Source organism: Schistocerca piceifrons, chromosome 1 (assembly GCF_021461385.2).
Source record: "Schistocerca piceifrons isolate TAMUIC-IGC-003096 chromosome 1, iqSchPice1.1, whole genome shotgun sequence".
In the NCBI taxonomy this organism is placed as follows: Eukaryota; Metazoa; Arthropoda; class Insecta; order Orthoptera; family Acrididae; genus Schistocerca; species Schistocerca piceifrons.
Genome location: NC_060138.1, coordinates 1,124,146,236 through 1,124,165,250, shown reverse-complemented (window position 1 = coordinate 1,124,165,250; position 19,015 = coordinate 1,124,146,236). Strand labels below are relative to the sequence as shown.

The following is a 19,015-nucleotide window of genomic DNA, read 5'->3' as shown; positions in this document are numbered from 1 at the left end:
TACTGACAGCCTTGGGAGAGACAGTCCTGACAAAACTCTACCATCTGGTAAGCAAGATATATGAGACAGGCGAAATGCCCCCAGATTTCAAGAGGAATATAATAATTCCAATCCCAAAGAAAGCAGGTGTTGACAGGTGTGAAAATTACCGAACTATCAGTTTAATAAGTCACGGCTGCAAAATACTAACACGAATTCTTTACAGACGAATGGAAAAACTGGTAGAAGCCGACCTTGGGGAAGACCAGTTTGGATTCCGTTGAAATGTTGGAACACATGAAGCAATACTAACCATATGACTTATCTTAGAAAATAGATTAAGGAAAAGGCAAACCTATGTTTCTAGCATTTGTAGACTTAGAGAAAGCTTCTGACAATGTTGACTGGAATATTCTCTTTCAAATTCTGAAGGTGGCAGGGGTCAAATACAGGAAACAAAGGGCTGTTTACAATTTGTACAGAAACCAGATGGCAGTTATAAGAGTTGAGGGGCATGAAAGGGAAGCAGTGGTTGGGAAGGGAGTGAGACAAGGTTGTAGCCTGTCCCTGATGTTATTCATTCTGTACATTGAGCAAGCAGTAAAGGAAACAAAAGAAAAATTTGGAGTAAGAATTAAAATCCATGGAAAAGAAATAAAAACTTTGTGGTTTGCCGATGACATTGTAATTCTGTCAGAGGCAGCAAAGGACCTGGAAGAGTAGTTGAACAGAATGGACGTGTCTTGAAAGGAGGATATAAAATGAACATCAACAAAAGCAAGGCAAGGATAATGGAATGTAGTGAAATGAAGTCAGGTGATGCTGAAAGAATTAGATTAGGAAATGAGACACTTAAAGTAGTAGATGAGTTTTGCTATTTGGGGAGGAAAATGACTGATGATGGTAGAAGTAGAAAGGGTATAAAATGTAGACTGGCAATGGCAAGGAAAGCGTTTCTGAAGAAGAGAAATTTGTTAACATAGAGTATAGATTTAAGTGTCAGGAAGTCCTTTCTGAAAGTATTTATATGGAGTATAGCCACGTATGGAAGTGAAACATGGATGATAAATACTTTATACAAGAAGAGAGTAGAGGCATTCGAAATGTGGTGCTACAGAAGAATGCTGAAGATTTGATGGGTAGATCACGTAACTAATGAGGAGGTATTGAATAGAATTGGGGAGAAGAGAAATTTGTGGCACAACTTGACTAGAAGAAGGGATTGGTTGGTACATCTTCTGAGGCATCAATGGATCACCAATTTAGTACTGGGGGGGGGGGGGGGGCAGCATGGAGGGTAAAAATCATAGAGGGAGGCCAAGAGATGAATACACAAAACAGGTTCAGAAGGATGTAGATTGCAGTAGGTACTTCAAGATGAAGAAGCTTGCACAGGATAGGGTAGCATGAAGAGCTGCACCAAACCAGTCTCTGGACTGAAGACCACAACAACAACAACAACAACAACCAGCCTCAGGAAGTGCTCTTACAAGATGGAATTAGGTGTAGTGAATAGAAAGTAAATGCGACGCACACTGTAGTTCTCAAGAATTCCAGTATTTGTTGGCATCCCTGCCTTTTCTGTGTTAACACTGATTTAATTTCTTCCATTTTTTTCATTTTATACTTTCATCCATGTTATTGTAATTACTGTTTCTAATCATCACTTCATTTGAATTCCATTTTATTTATAATTTTTTTTTTTTTTTGTTAAATCTTCATCTATAGTATTGTGACTATAATAAATATTTTTGTCAGAGCAGGTATAAGGAAATCTAGATAAATGTTTGACCATCCCAATGGATTCGTAATCATTGCGCATTTTGCTTTTACCTATAACAAATCAGTTCCTTTTTTGTTTCTCATTTTCCTCTTGTGTTTGTTCTTTGTTAAGTGCAGCATTTAAAATGTGCAAAAAATTTAAGATTGCTCGGATGTTTCACGACCAAGTGACAATGAGTGCACTGCAAGTCTCTGCGATGGCTGTCACTGTTCTGTACATACCAGAAAACTTTTCATTCTTTGCAAATGGGAAGTGTGTAAAGAATTTTAAAATGAAACACAGAATCCATAAAAGAAAAGAGACTAAATTCGTTAGTGCAAACAATGTCATAATACTTGATGGGTTGCAGTTACAAAATCAATGTATCATCGCTCACTTAGGTTTCGGGGATCAAAACAGTTTTTGCTCAAAAGCGACAGCACAATATACTTCGACATTCTACAGAGAATTGCTACCACATGTGGTGTATGCAGGATTTCGGAAATAAATTCAGGCTGAGGGTTGCCACGGAAATTGAACATTAGAATAACGTCATCATCACCTACTTGAAGGTGGAGGAGAGGAAAATAATGCGATGGAGGGTGGATGCATGTATCCTGACGCCGAACAAGATAATTTTTTGTTACTTGTAGATTCATAGAGTAGTCAGATGGACAGCTCATTATATGCTTAATATTTGTGAATAATTCTGTAAAAGTTATTTGCACTGTGAAAATTATTTCTCCATAATGTATTCCTCTGTATCATTCAAGTGATGTATATTTCTATCATCAGGTGAAAAATATGATAAAAAAACTCCAGATCACATCTGAATTACTTCAAGATAATCACAAATTACTAAACATGAAGATGTTGTCCATGGTGCAAGAACAGTTTATGTTTTAAATGTTTATAAGACAATTACTACCCAAAAAGAAATGTGCAAGTCACAATGAAAAATAAAGTCTTGAATTATTGCATAACCAATACAAATTCTGGTATATTATTTCACCTTATGTTGTTTAACTGATGCATCAGTATTTCTAAATGATTAAATATTACAATATATAAATAAAATAATTAAAACCATACCGACAAAGATTCCAAATGAAAAAAGAATGATAGGAAGACAAAATGAGAGGAAATGGGAAATGTAATACAATTATTAAAATGATGTAGCAAAGTGTTAGAAAAAAATGTACATTTGAACCAGTTAAACAAATAAAAAGAACGAGGGAAATAATTTTGGTAAAAATTTAAAAAGCATCCAATGGGATCTCAACCCATCCCCTTCAGCTTATCAGCGTTGTACGATACACCACGCCACTCCAAATGACTGCGTAAATAACAACACACTAGACCATCAGGAGAAATTCTTTTACACTTATTACTTATAAACGAGGGGCCACCACGGTGAATGACTTTATGGTGTTTGATATCTAGGACCCTAACCTACACCAGCAAACAGGGGTTTCAAAAGATCAATCCCATCGCTGGAGACCTCTCCATGTACAGTGACTTCAATTCTTATTGAATCCTTACCACAGAAAGGCAATTACTTTACTCTTTTCTTGAAATCACATAATCATAATGCTTGTACACATGATAAAGTGATTCCGTCTTCCTTGGAAGTCATCTTCCATTTCTTGGAGAACTAAGCCTCATCAGTGTAAACTACTTAAAATATTTCCTTCTGGTAATCTGCTACCCTTATCTTCACAGTGCCCCCGTGTGCCATTATGTCATTTCTGTGAGGTAAAAAAAAGTGATATTGGATAACCTTCCTCGTTAAAATTCCTTTAATCTTTGTTCCTCTTGCCCTTATAAAGATTTCTGACTACTGATTTTCATTAACACTCTCTCTCTCTCTCTCTCTCTCTCTCTCTCTTCTCTCTCTCTCTCTGTGTGTGTGTGTGTGTGTGTGTGTGTGTGTGTGTGTGTGTGTGTGTGTAAAGGGGGGAGGGGGGGGGGCACACATGCGTGAGAGAAATTTTTTTAAGTCACCTAATATTATTGTTGCATGCAATTTATCTGTGAAATTTAAGTATTTTCACAATCTCTGGAGCCTTTTCTTAAACAAGGATATTGATTCTGCTGTCTTTCAAGAATATGGTGCCTTTCTCATTTGCCAGTATTAATTTAATGTGTGTAACAGTCTCCATTGTAGGATCAGGCTACTGTATTTCAATAATTCCTGCTACCTTTCCGTCTTTCATCTCTTTTCAAGCTGCCTGAGGTTCTTCTAAGCTGATTGGAACAATTTCATGATATTCCTGCTCTCTGTTATATGAAATGCTACTGAATAGAACATACTGATGTATGCACATATGTAATTAGTTATTTAGTTACATGTCTGATAGATCACTTGAATGATTCTTTCACTGAAATGGTATGGAATGATTCAGTTTACAGGATAAGTATAGTTGATTAGTGTAAACATTACTTACCATTTTATTTTTAGTAATACCCATGCAACTACATTTAAAAACTAGGGCCCGCCTTTTTTACAAATTTGTCTATGGAATAGAAATGGAAACTTTCCAGTAGCCTACACAAAGCAGATGTTAATTCTGTATTATATCAGTTATTACACCTTAGCACAGTACTTGTGCAAATGGTTCTCAATTAATTCTTTTGCTTAATGACCCTAAATAAAATTATTCACTTAGTATGGGGGAATAAAGACGGGAAAGTTACGTAAAACCCTGTAATAAAATTCTGCACTTATGGGACTCAGAACAGAACTGGATGGTACACTTAAGAATACACAAAACAAGAAAGATTAGAGTTTATTGTCTTGTTGACAATAAGGTCATTTGAGACGGAACACAGGCTTGGACTGAGGGAAGGATGTGAAAGGGTATTGGCCATTTATTTTTCAAAGCAATCATCCTGACACTTGCACTAAATGATTTAGGGTACCTATGGGAAAATCTAAATCGGTATGGCTGGACAGGGACTCAAACTGTCAGCCTCCAGAATAAAAGTCAAGTGTATCACCACTGCACCACCTCACTCAGCCAGAATGAAAAAATTCATTTTATTTCCCATAAAGTGTTAATTACTGAATAAGCATACGTTTTTTTACAGAATGCATATAGTCTGATGTTTTTGTGTAAAATAGTTATGCCCGTTTCATGGGTGTCTATACAGGGTGTTACAAAAAGATACGGCCAAACTTTCAGGAAACATTCCTCACACACAAATAAAGAAAAGATGTTATGTGGACATGTGTCCGGAAACACTTAATTTCCATGTTAGAGCTCATTTTAGTTTCGTCAGTATGTACTGTACTTCCTCGATTCACCGCCAGTTGGCCCAATTGAAGGAAGGTAATGTCGACTTCGGTGCTTGTGTTGACATGCGACTCATTGCTCTACAGTACGTTTAGGCAGGCATTGTTGGTGATGTCTTGATTGGGCCCCATGTTCCTCCACCTACGCTCAATGGAGTACATTATCATGATTTCATAAGGGATACTCTACCTGTGCTACTAGAACCTGTGCCTTTACAAATACGACACAACATGTGGTTCATGCACGATAGAGCTCCTGCACATTTCAGTCGAAGTGTTTGTATGCTTCTCAACAACAGATTCGGTGACCGATGGATTGGTAGAGGCGGACCAATTCCATGGCCTCCATGCTCTCCTGACCTCAACCCTCTTGACTTTCATTTATGGGGGCATTTGAAAGCTCTTGTCTATGCAACCCCGGTACCAAATGTAGAGACTCTTCGTGCTCTAATTGTGGACGGCTGTGATACAATATGCCATTCTCCAGGGCTGCATCAGCGCATCAGGGATTCCATGCGATGGAGGGTGGATGCATGTATCCTGGCTAATGGAGGACATTTTGAACATTTCTTGTAACAAAGTGTTTGAAGTCACGCTGGTACGTTCTGTTGCTGTGTGTTTCCATTCCATGATTAATGTGATTTGAAGAGAAGTAATAAAATGAACTCTAACATGGAAAGTAAGCATTTCCGGACACATGTCCACATAACATATTTTCTTTCTTTGTGTGTTTCCTGAAAGTTTGGCCGTACCTTTTTGTAACACCCTGTATAAACATGGATAATTCTGCACATTTGGAAATCTGACTGTTGATAATGGCTTTATCCTGAAATGTGTGTAGGACTTGATAAAGAAAGCACTGGTGCAGTTATTTGAAATTTGTGAAGATGACATCACTGAAGAAAACTTTATCAGTTTCAAGGCAGGTTGCTCTAGGAAAACATATGAAATTACCTCTTTTTGCTACAGGAATTAATTACAGAAATCATGGACACTCAATACATATATCTGAACTCAGGGGTTTGTCTCTTAGCTGTTGCATGAACATACTGAAGAACTGGACTAAGAAAACATACTTGCTTATTCATCTTGAGAAAGACTGGTGCATTTGGTTTCCACATTAGGGCTTACAAACACCACTGAACATTTATTAATTTAAAACACACACCTGATAACCTGCTTTTTTTGCTTGGAGATTCTTCTCCATTAGGACACCCACGTTCTTCTTCAACATATGATATTAACATTTGTTTCATTGGTCCTGAAATAATGCTCTTGTCTTCTTCGGTAGCATACGGAAGTAACTTAAAACGTGGATCTAAGGTGGTGGCAGTCTGAAGCAATACATCAACTGCAGGATCACTGTATCTATAACAAAAAGAAATTTATACATGTGGCATATCATCATCAGTATTTTCCCCCCTTCCTTGCAATAAAAATAATGTTTGAGATTACGTGGGTCCATAGCATTGAAGAAATTACCCTGCTATACACAGAAACACTTATACCACAACAGAATCATTATAATGTGATATTTAGGCTGCATGGGAGGAACAAGGATGAAAAGAGAGGATCAAACTTACAGATTGATTATACTACACCTCTGACATTAAGACACTATTCTGTGAAATCAGAATAAGCTGCAATAATAATAATTTGATATCATATTAAAGAGATGTCAAAGACTGCTACAACAGTCTGACCCAAGTCTACACCAGAATGACAGAATTGGGGCATATTGGTGTACTGAGCCAGGAGAAATGCACCATCTATCATATTTAGAGAATGGTTTGGACTTTTCAAACATCTTGTACATGGCAGTATCATTATTTACTGACAAAAATTAAAACTGTGGGAAAATATCAGATATTCAAATGCAGCTACCCCAATACATCTCCAATGATTCAGACTAATTCTGGCATTTAATGCCTTGAGTATGTGAAAAATGATATGCTGCCCCATGACACAGTATGATTTCATGATACGGGTGAGCCAGTTGCCTGGTTGAAAGACAGGTAGTACTAAACCTTAAAGTTGATTAATTTTTACAAAACATTCACCAAGAAGTTTCAAACATCAATGGAAAACAGGGGGCTGTAACTGAAGTGATTACAAATGGACATCAGTGACACTGTTAATATTAGCTTGGAGAAACTGCAAAACAACAGAGCAGGATGTGTGTGTGTTCCAAGTATGTCTTAATATTCAAGCAAACACATAAATCATTACAGATTCTAATCAAAAAGCTATAAGTTAAAGATATATGTGTTGACTTACATTTGTCTCTAAGAAATGTCTGAAGGATGCTGCAGAGTTATCTACAATTACTCATACTCAATAACTAACAATCATTGTATATCAGTATTCCTACCATTACTAAAGAAACTGATATTGTATCTGTAAGGTGTGTGAGAGTGCTTCTACTCACCTGGCTGAAAGACTTTCTGATAGTGTTGCTTTGAAGCTCTGTGCAAATTCTGTATCAGTATCCTTAACTTTAAGGTGAGAACTGTTGAGCTGCCATAAGAGGGGCTTCAGAAGTGATATGAGAGGTATCTTCTCTTCACTTAACGTCATAATTGTAACCTGAAATGAAGCTTTTCCATGAAAGGAAACCAACAAAACAAGAGTTTTTAGTTTTAGCAAATCAGAAAACTTGCTTCAATTACCTTGAATGGTTCCAAGATCATCACTAGATCTTCTAACATTTTCCATTCATGGTCATTTAATATAAAAGCTTCTTTATCAGCAATTTCAACATTCTCTAAGACTGATGGCAGGATATTTCTTCGGACTAACATCTGTTCCAACATTAGATATGTTGACGTCCATACCTTTGGGTAATCTGCTGCCAACACCCCCTCTTCAATCTGAAACACAGAATGCTGCCATTTATGTGTAATTAGTAACAGAAATCAGCACAGCTTAGGATGCATATAACGCCACACAGTAAACAATGTACAATTCAATTATCATCTCCTCAGGAACTACCCGCACATGCTAAAACATAGACTTCTCTAATCTACATTTATGTGGTGTGAATCACTATGAAGTTTTTTGTAGAGACTTTCTTTTATTGTACCACATATTCAGGTTCCTACTTGTTTCATTCAAGAATGCAATTTGAAAGACTGATTACTTGTCTTTGTGCAAGCTGTTATTATCCTTACCATACTTTAACAAATGAACAGCAATCTATAAAGAGACACCTCTACAATTTTCACAATTTATGTCCTGAAAACCAGTTGCCATAGTTTCCTAAAGATAATTTTTCACATTATCCGCCAGTGAAGATTTTTCAGCATTTCTGTTATTCTCTCTTGCCCGTCGAATAAGCCTATCACCCTTATTTGTTTGTGTCTGATGGCCCATATTAGTCAAATATGATATGGATCCCGTACCCTTGAGAGGAATGTAGGTTAAACAAAAGCAAGCATTCCCTGTAGGTTCACCCACATTCTCTCTGTGAGCAAATTTTCAGCCTGGCTACAAACTTTGTTAGACAGTGAATATTAATTTTTTTTAGTGTATTTTGGTATGGTCCTGAATCAATAACTTTACTAAAGTCTAGAAACAGTCTATGGAACTTGGTATATCATGTGATGAGTGAGCTGGATTCTGTGAGAGTGAGGTTTTTGGAATTCATATCACATTCAAGGGAAGTTATTCTGGACCAGATAGGTTGCAACGTTAAAATTTTGCATATGTTTTATAATTAAATAACATAAAGAGAGGTGTGATGTAACAGTTCTGTGGATTAGTTCTTGACCCCCCCCCCCCCCCTTTGTTTTTAGTAGATGTGAGTAATGAGTCTCTTTCAATGAATACTGGAAAAAAATTTCACCTAAGGAATCTTATCATTCTATTTACAAGCTGTATCTGTAGTTTGGTTGAATTTAACTGAATTCAGCTACTTTTCAAGACCATTACTACTAACGTCATTCATCTTTATGGTGATACAGCAACAGAATGGTAACAAAATTCATTAATTATCCTCTGTGAAGGAACACATGAAGACAAAATTCAGACTTCTGCTCTCATCTGGCAATAGCTATTACATGATTCTCTCATTTTCTCCATGGAATCTCTTTCTATCTTCAGTCCACTTTGTCCCTTGTTTCTTTGGGACTGCATTCTCTGACCTCACATTCCACTTGTGTATCTTGTCCCTGTATACATTTCTGTATTCAATTTCTATTGGGTCGATTTTTGCTGCTTCTAGGTCCAGTTTGCCTTGTGAGATTCACGGTATTGTTTATTTTACCTCTTGTATGTATGTTAGAATTCTCTTGGTGAGTATTTTGGTGATAGGCTAATGATGTGCCCATAGAACTTCAACTTTCTTTCTCTGACATCTGCTGATATGTTTGACATAATCTCTGTAGTTTTCCTACGGTGTAACCTGTATCCCTCTTCTGTCAGCTTTGGACCAAGAATTTCCACACAATTTTCCTTTCTTCCTTCAGTATGCTTTCCATGTCACTTTTCATATGAAGTGTTAGAGTCTCACTTGCAAACAGTATTTCAGGCTTGATTATTGTGTTGTAGTGTCTGACTTTTGTGTGAATGGACATGCAGTTTTTATTATACACGTGCTGTGTCTTGCTACATGCTCTCTTCAGTTTTTGTAGTCGAGTCTTCTGTGCAATCTTTTCACCTCCTGTACGTTCAAGTTTTTGTAGTCGAGTCTTCTGTGCAATCTTTTCAACTCCTGTAGGTTCAAGTATCCTAGATACTTGAAGTGTGCAACTCTGTTTATTTTGCCATATTTTGTGTCTAATTTTGTTATGCTTAATTTTGAGCAGAAAAATTCAGGCTTCTCGAAAGAGATTTGGAGCCCAACTTTTTCTGCACATTCTTTTAGCGCCTCTATTTATTTGATTGCTGTTGCTCGGTTGTCTGATAGTATGGCCAGATCGTCTGTGAAAGCTAGGTTTGATATTTCTATTTTGTCCCGGCATCTTCCCAGTGTGTTGGTTTCCAGTGTCCTTGAGTTTTCAGTTCTTTTTCCCATTCCCTCATTACTTTGCCCAGGACTAGGTTGAATAATAGTGGGATAATCCGTCACCCTCGCACACTCTGGTTTTGATCATGAAGGGATCAGAGATTTCACCCACGAATTTAACTTTTGATGTCGTTTCAGCTAATGTCTGTCTGATTAGGTTGAGTCCCTGTTTTCTATGATGTTGAACAAGGATTTGTGATCTGAAGTTTTACCAGCGTATTTCCAATTTGAACAGTTCTTGGGTATGCAACCGGGTAGCGTTGTAATTTCTCCACAATATTTCGGCAGACGTACATGCTTCCATCTTCAGGTGGTTTCTGATGAATGCTGTGCTGTTCCTCTCGGCGCCCTATATATACTAGCCGTTAACCCCTCCACCGTTCCTCACCTGGTGTCTTTGGTGCGGCCGGCACGGCGGCTACTGGACATGGTGGGGGAAGCGGCGCCTGGGTCTGCACTGGTATCTGCAGTCTCCCTGCTGCCGCCGTCTGGGGTGGTCCTCGATCTCTGGGACCGTATCTTTCTCTCCATGCTGAGTGCAGGGTTCCAAGCCTAAGTTGAAGGCTGCTGTCTTTATTAATTAGATCGTCCTATAGTCGGATTTTGATGGCCTCTATAGTAATGAAGTCCCAGAAGTAGGAGGATTGACAGAGTATTTTTGTTTTTTTCATAGTCCATAGTATGGCCAGTCTTTATACAATGGTCAGCCACGGCTGATTTAGTGGCCTGGCGTAATTCGGTATGGCACTTGTGTTTGCGGCACCTCTCTTCTACAGTGCGGACTGTATCCCCAATGTATGAGCTTCCGCACTGACAGGGAATTTGATAAACGCCTGGTTTTTGAAGGCCTAGGTCATCTTTCACTGAACCCAGTAAACTAAAGGTTTTTGCAGTGGATTGGAATACACATTTCACATTGTGTTTCCCCAGGATTCTACGAGTAGAATCCTGGGGAAACACAATGTGAAATGTGTATTCCGATGCCCTGCAAAAACCTTGACTCTACTGGGTTCAGTGAAAGATGACCTAGGCCTTCAAAAACCAGACTTTATCAAATTCTCTGTCAGTGCAGAAAATCATACATTGGGGAGACAGTCCACACTGTAGAAGAGAGGTGCCACAAATACAAGCACCATACCGAATTATGCCAGGCTACTAAATCAGCCGTGGCTGACCATTGTATAAAGACTGGCCATACTATGGGCTATAAAAAAAACAAAAATACTCTGTCAATTCTACTACTTCTGGGACTGCGTTGCTAAAGAGGCCATTGAAACCCGATTACAGGACGATCTAATTAATAAAGACAGTGGCTTTCAACTTAGACAGGCTTGGAACCCTGCACTCAGCATGGAGACAAAGATGCGGTCCCAGGGATCGAAGACCGCCCCGATGGTGGCAGCAGAGAGACTGCAGACCCCAGTTCAGACCCAGGCGCCGCTTCCCCCACCATGTCCAGTAGCCGCCGTGCCGGCCGCACCAAAGACACCAGGTGAGGAACGGTGGAGGGGGTAACGGCTAGTATATATAGGTTGCCGAGAGGAACAGCACAGCATTCATCAGAAACCACCTGAAGATGGCAGCATGTACATTGCCGAAATATTGTGCAGAAATTACGATGCTACCCAGTTGGATACCCGAGAACTGTTCAAGTTGAACAAGGATTGTCAGTCAACAGAATCAATGCTGTCTTGAAATCTATGAAGGGGTAAAATGATTGATGCATTCCTGATGGCCTTGTACTTTAAAATTGTTTTCAGATTGAGGAATTGTTCTGTGCATGATCGACTGTGGCAAAAGCCCGCCTGGTATTCACCAATTTTGCATTCTAACTGTTATTGTGTTCTCTGGAGTAAGCATGCTGAGAAAATTTTGTAGGTGACTTGTAGCAGGGAGATTCCTCTGCAGTTGTTCAGGTTCATCCTATCTCCTTTCTTGTGCAGTGGATGGATAAGTGCACATTTCCTGTTGTCAGGAAGTTTTTCTGTTTGCCAGATGGTAGAGATTATTTGTGTAAACTCCTGGTCCAAGATTCTTTAGTACTTCTCCAACGATGCCATCTTCACCAGATGTCCTATTGTGTTTTAGTTTAAGTACGTGTTTGTTGATCTCTTCACATGTTGGTGGGAGTGATTCTGGTTCGGTGGAGGTACAGTACTGTACTGGAAATCTTGTTACAGGTTCAGGGCAGTTAAGGAGAGTAGAGAAATAGCGTGCCAGTTCTTGACAATTCTCTTGGTTAGTTAGTGCTAGTTTTGCATCTGGTTTCCTGAAGCACAAATTTTGAGGTGTGTACCCACAGATCTTCCTTGAGAAGGTCCTGCAGAATTCTCTTGTGTTGTGGTTGCAGAAGTTTACCTCTATATCATCCAGTTACTCCTTCAGCTACTTTAGCTTCGTTTGCCTAATAAGTTTTGCAACCTGTTTTCTTAATTTTTGGAAACAGCATAGTCTTTCTGGGGATTTTTTGCTACTGTAGTCCTGGAAAGCTTGTTTATGTATTTCCAGTGCCTTTTCACACTCTGAGTCCCACCAAGGGTGTTAGTGTTCTTTCTCCGTGGTATTAGTTCTTTTGCTTTTTGTATGATCTTTCTATGGAATTCTTCCCATGTGTTTGCTTTTCCCATTCCTGTTTTACGTTGGATTCCAGTAACTTCTTTGTGTCAAACTTTTGTGTGTTGTTTCCTGATGGATTTTCTTCGGAGTAGCCAACCATACCTTGGAGAACACAGTAATTGCCCATTCTCTATGTAAACACTTTACAAGAGGTCAGAAAAATCCGAAAAGTTTAACAAAAAATGGAAAATCCGGGATGCAATAACGACATTATTTTGAAAAGGATAGATTGCTGCTCACCGTACAGAGGAGATGCTGAGTCGAAGACAGGTACAAAAAAAATATCTTTTCGAACATTGTTCTTTGGAAACAGTGAGCGAAATTAAAAGTTCTGTTTTTTAAATAAAAACAATCAAAGATTGCCCATTGAAATTTGCATCGCTTTAATCAGGTGACTAGTTTCAATCATGGTATATCATCTTCAGCCCATTAACACTCCATGACATTGGCTGGAAAGAGCGCGGAGAGGAGCAGCTTGTTACGTAGTGCTGGAAACACTGTGTTTACCAGTGCTATCATGATCGCAATCTGTCACAAGATTAAAGAATGTTAAATATTAACAACTTAAATGTGATCTTACTCTGTTTATATTAAAAGAAAAAAAGAAAAAACTTCACAGCAAAAAGACCACTATACATTTGAGATTTTGGACGAAAGGCCTTCTTCTAAAGTAGAAAACACACAAACATTCACACAAGCAGAGTTCAGCACACCTGTGACCACTGTCTCTGGCCGCTGAGTCCAGACTGCGCCCCGCAACTGCACTGAATGGGAGAAGTTATCTGTGGATGATGAGGGTAAGCAGGAGGCTGGGGCGGAGAAGGGGAGTTATATGGTATGGAAAACACTAAAAGTATGGAATAACTTACAGTTATGGAAATTACTAAAGCATCACCTTGTACCAACCACTGCGTGTACCTCCATCCACAATGATGGGAAAAAAAGTACACACTTTTAGACGTTTCCATTTCACTCAAGATTTATTGTTGCAACAGTGTGTATGGAGTGCATGAAATGACTACATTTACAGATCACTAGCACAAGCAATTCTGAGGGACCAGGTACCCATGCCAAAATACCCATATTAGTATGGGGTGTAGCCTCCACAGGAGACAATGCAGGCACTGACTCTGCCATAAAGTTGATCATACAGATGACAAATACTGTCCTGGGATATGTTATACCATGCATGTTTGACCTGTTCACACAGACCTATAAAGCTGTTGGTTGACGAGTAGCACAAACCACTTTTCGTCCCATCATATCCTACATGTGCTTGACTGGAGACAAGTCTGGAGATTGTTGTGTTGGGGAAGATGCTGCACAACTTGCAGAACACATTGAGTTCCAAGGGCAGCGTATGGGTGAGGATTATCCTGTTGGAACAACATGTCACCTTCCTATTGCAAGAATGGAAAAAGAACGGGTCTAACAACATTCTGCACATACAGAGCACTAGTTAGCTTCCCCTCCAGAAACACCAAAGGTGAACGAGAGTTGCAGCATATCACATCTCAGACTATTAGGCGTGGGGTGGGCCCAACGTGTCTTGGACCAATGCACTCTTATTAGACAGTGCCCACCAGGTGTACATTGTATGTGCAAATGACCGTCAACTGCATGCAGGCAGAATCTGCTTTCAAGTTGAAGACCATGGTGTGCCATTCCATCTTCCAAGTGATCCTCTGATGGCACCAGCTGAGTCGTGCATATTGATGCTGTGCAGTGAGTGAAGACAGGCTAGAGGTGTGCATGCTTGTAGTCCCACTACAAATAACTGGTTTGCAACAGTATGTGTTGAAATGTCTGGACTTCCATGCTTTCTTATCTGGGCTGTGGTAGTTGTACAATCTGTCCATTGTTGTCCTTACAATACGGTGATCCTGGGGGGTGTCTGTGCCGCATGGACATCCAGAACATTTTCTATGGGTGTGAAAATGTTCACATGGCCACTGATACCAGGATCATTGCACAAATGATGCAGCACATCCAACTTGTGTGGTAATTCTCCGAAAGGACCATCCTGCCACTTGGAAGGACAAGTACGAGTATGTCTCTGTGGTATGGTTGCCTGTTTACTTCACACCTTTGCACCACACTGAGCCTTCATGTAGTGAACATTCCCTATTAAAGGGTAGACATAGATTCACTCTGGTAGCTATTTTACTATGCTATCTGTTGGCAGGTTATGTTGAAACCATTATCAGTACATCTGCCAGGAGACATAAGCCGTCATTGGATCAAAATCAATGTCATCTTTCCATGTGTACTGAATTCCTTATTTTTCTGGCAGTATAGTGTATTAGTTCAACCCATAACAAAATTACTCTGTCAGAATGGCATTTTTATTAATTTGTGCCCCAAAATGAGGCCTCCACCGACTGCTGCAACATTCTAAGTGGGCCCTATTTTCATCTTTAACATACTTCTTTGTAAAGTTGTTCACAGACTTGTGAATAATGCTGCTGTACAGCTTTTCCTTTGCACTCATCATAGAGCAAATACCCATACATTTGATAACTACTTCCCATGCACAAAATTTGGATTCTGTTTGTTACTTATTCCCATCTCACTCTCTTCTCAGCTGTTTGCTACCCCCCCCCCCCCCCCCCCCCCCCTGCTGCTGCTGCTGCTGATGATGATGATGATGAGGAGGAGGAGGAGGAGGAGGAGATTAGTGTTTAACGTCCCATCGACAATGGGGTCATTAGAGTTGGAGCATAAGCTTGGAATAGGGAACAGTGGGGAAGGAAAACAACTGTGCCCTTTCAATGGAATCATCCCAGCATTTGCCTGAAGCAATTTAGGGAAATCACAGAAAACCTACAGACACTTGTTTGAACTGTTGTCCTCCTGAATGTGTGTCCAGTGTGCTAACTGCTGCGCCACCTCGGTCGTTAGCTGTATAAGGTAATGATGACAATGAAAATTCTGTGCGTGTTTTGAGTCCCAGTTCAACACAAAATTTTCACTGTCATCATTCCCTTACACAGCTGATGGTTGGTTGTATTCACAACTGCAAATACATTTCACATAATTTTAACACACAATCTTAAATGGTGTCACGGACTTTAAATTACTGTTTCTGAAGACACTCACTGCAAGTTACAAAACACGAAACTGTCTATTTATACCCACTATTAGTCAGACAATGTCGACAGGTCAGCTTATTTATGTGGATTTAGTGTTGGTGGAAGTAAAGCTATGATGGCAGGTTCTGAATTTTGCTTGGATATCTGTCAGAAGAGCACCTTCTCATGAAAGACACATGCCCCAGTTTGGAATCCTGATCTGCCACACAATTTTAATCAGACAGGAGGTTTTGATGTTAATTTGTTCAGAGTGTTTTGTGTTCTGTTGCATTGGTGAAACAGGTTTGTGACCCAGTACAACATATGCCATAATGTGTGATCATTGAAATATGACAAGCAAGAACTGTTAATAAAGTCAGAGAATGAACTTTTCACTTATAAAAAGAGCAGTTTGTGTTATATTTACAAGCCTCAATGTGTATGCAACAGTGCAGGATACACTCATACCAACATTATTCTAAGAATTGCTTCCATATTTTTCACAATAGCTTCTCAATTAAGTTTAGGGGGGGGGGGTGGGGGGGGGGGTGGCAAGAAGGAGGAAGTTATGAGTTGTTCCATTGCTTGTTTGCTTTCAGAGTCAAAATAATGAAGTCTGTTTCATTTAATAGTAAGCCCCACTATACTGTACTACATATTACCGAAGCTCTTAAGAAAACCTCTGTTGCACTTGCTTCTGGTAATCTCAATAGCCACCAATTACCAATGTATCAGTTATGAATGGCATCCAGACATTATGTCACTATATTTAATCAGAAATGTACACAGAGCTATGATCTAACAATCATATGACAGCCAGACAAGCCTCTACTGTTGTCAGGAACGCTGGATTAGTAGCTGACAATGGAAGTCTTACTCTTTCTCCAATTGACTGCAAGGTTTATTGTGTGATAAAGTTTCTTAATGCACAAAACATAGTGCTCATCGAAATTCATTGTCCCTTGTGAAGAGGTATGGGCTGAAAGTTGGGAGCAAGCCAAAAGGTACGGCACTGGTGTAGGTAATTTTCCAAAGGTTGTCAAAGCTGGGCCATGGACAACCATTGTTCATCAGAGTTGGTGTGGCAGCACATTACTGAGAAAGGTCACTCCATGAAAATGATCTCGACAGTCATTTTCCTCTGATATCATGATCCTTGTAGCATAAACTGTCACTAAGCATCTTGTAATAAATCATCCTCCTCTAACATTACTTTTTTTTTTAAGAGGTAACCGACCATGTATAATCTCGAATATCACATAGGTTAAAATTATCTCAGCTGTTTCATTAAAAGAATTCATATGATTTTGTATACTATGTATTATATTTCACGCTAAAATGTGTTTAAAAAAAATTAATGTGTTACAATTGATATGTACTAACAATTAAAATTATTCTTCTTTTACAAATATTTGAAATTACAAAACTTGTGGTGTACTTAAAATTCACATTATTAATTGCACAATCAAATGCTAATTATTAAATTTGTTTCTGGATTTATTTATGAAATAATGATATAATTTGGTAAAGATTACTCTCCTGTTGAGAAAGTTTGTAAACTCTTTGGAAATTGTGAGTACTGCAGAATGTAAGGAGTGGTGGGCATGCCTGTGATGGAAATGCATGTATTCAGCTAAATTTGTCAACAACAATGTAACTGATGTTTTTTTTTGAATGTGGAAATTGTAAAGTCAGTGTGATTTAGAATAATTGGATAAAATAAAAATATTTTGAGAAGGAAAATTGCTACTCACCATATAGCGGAGATGCTGAGTCGTAGATAGACATAACAAAAAGATTTTCACACTTATAGCGTTGGGCCAATGGCCTTTGTCAAACACACACACACACACACACACACACACACACACACACAAAAAGAAAAAAAAAACACCACACAACTCGGGCAAGTGTGTGTGTGTGTGTGTGTGTGTGTGTGTGTGTGTGTGTGTGTGTGTGTGTGTGTGTGTGTTGTTGTTGTTGTTGACAAAGGCCATTGGCTGAAAGCTTCACGTGTGAAAATCTCCGCTATATGGTAAGTAGCAACTTTCCTTCTCAGAATATTGTTACATTCCACCCTGGAGTTTTCCGTTGTTGGATAAAATAAAAAGATATCCATAGCAGCAGACAACTCTTCAACAGTTATTTTGTCACCACGAACCTAGGAAATCAAAATTTTCAGCTGCCAGAAAGTACTCCTAGACAAGACTTTGAGCCATTGACAACAACAACGAGATAATCAAGATTTTGTAATCTTACTCCTCTCGTGATTCTCAAAAGTTGTGCAAAGAATGAGAACTTTAATGGTGATGTGTGGGAGGGTAAGATTACAAACTGCTGTTCAAGTATGCCAAGTGGGTGCCGAAAAACCCTGACACCAAAGCTGAAAATGAATCGCTTAGGAGAAGAACGGACATTTCAGGAGTGGTTCTATGAAGGTAGCAAATTATCCCACAGGATTATCACAGACAACGAGACACAGGTCATTCACTTTATGCCAGAAATCAGGCATCAGTAGACACATTGGCAAGCATCACTCGACACACTGGCTTCACAATGGATGTCTGGTCAAGAAAAAGTTCAAACAGACTGTGCTGACATGGAAAGTAGTGTGCATGGTGTTCTATGACAGGAAGGGCATTCTGTTTATTAACTATCTACCAAGAGGTGAAACAGTGAATTCCGATTTACTGGGAAACACTGTGGAAATTGCAACAGGCCATTCAAAATAAGTGACATGGAATGCTCAGTGCGGGTGTTCTGCTGATCCATATCACTTCTCATCCACAAATGGCTTTGCATGCAACAAGTGCTTAGAAGTAGTTCAGCTGGGAGATGTTTGATCATCCACTGTACAGTCCTCATCTTGTTCCAAAAGTTTTCATCTTCTCTCATACCCCAATAAATTTCTTTCCTCCAGTCAGCATTTTCACAATGCTGAAGATGACTGTCACACACTGGTTCCACTTCCAGGCAGTGCACTTCTATGACACAGGAATGCAAAAGTTGGATCCCCATATGACAAGTGTCTCAATTCTGAAGGTGATTATCTCTAAAAACAGGCTTAAACATTGCTGTATGCGTTGCCAATAAACCAAAATTAATGATTCATCCCAGTAGACATTGGATGCCTTTTCATATGTATCCAGCACCATAGGTCTGTCTTTCTACAATAGAGACAATCATGTTGATAATGATCTTATTACTCTGGTAGTCAGAGTTTCTGGAATGCTTTGTTTTGATTTTGAAGGATGGTTCTCCCGCAGAGTTTCAACTGATAACATGAA

The 19,015-nt window shown here is 39.1% G+C and overlaps 1 protein-coding gene across 2 annotated transcripts in view; it reads right to left on the bottom strand.

Annotated features, from left to right (window-relative positions):
- Positions 1 to 19,015, bottom strand: part of LOC124799511 (E3 SUMO-protein ligase ZBED1) — a 59,630-nt gene that overhangs the window by 2,447 nt on the left and 38,168 nt on the right. The window contains exons 3-5 of one of the 2 annotated variants that reach the window (XM_047262929.1): positions 7,706 to 7,921; positions 7,465 to 7,622; positions 6,205 to 6,404 (exon numbers count right to left, since the gene is read on the bottom strand). In XM_047262929.1, the coding sequence (XP_047118885.1) occupies positions 6,205 to 6,404; positions 7,465 to 7,622; positions 7,706 to 7,921 (574 nt within the window). The remainder of the gene's footprint in view (positions 1 to 6,204; positions 6,405 to 7,464; positions 7,623 to 7,705; positions 7,922 to 19,015) is intronic. The other variant, XM_047262930.1, reaches the window with a different exon arrangement.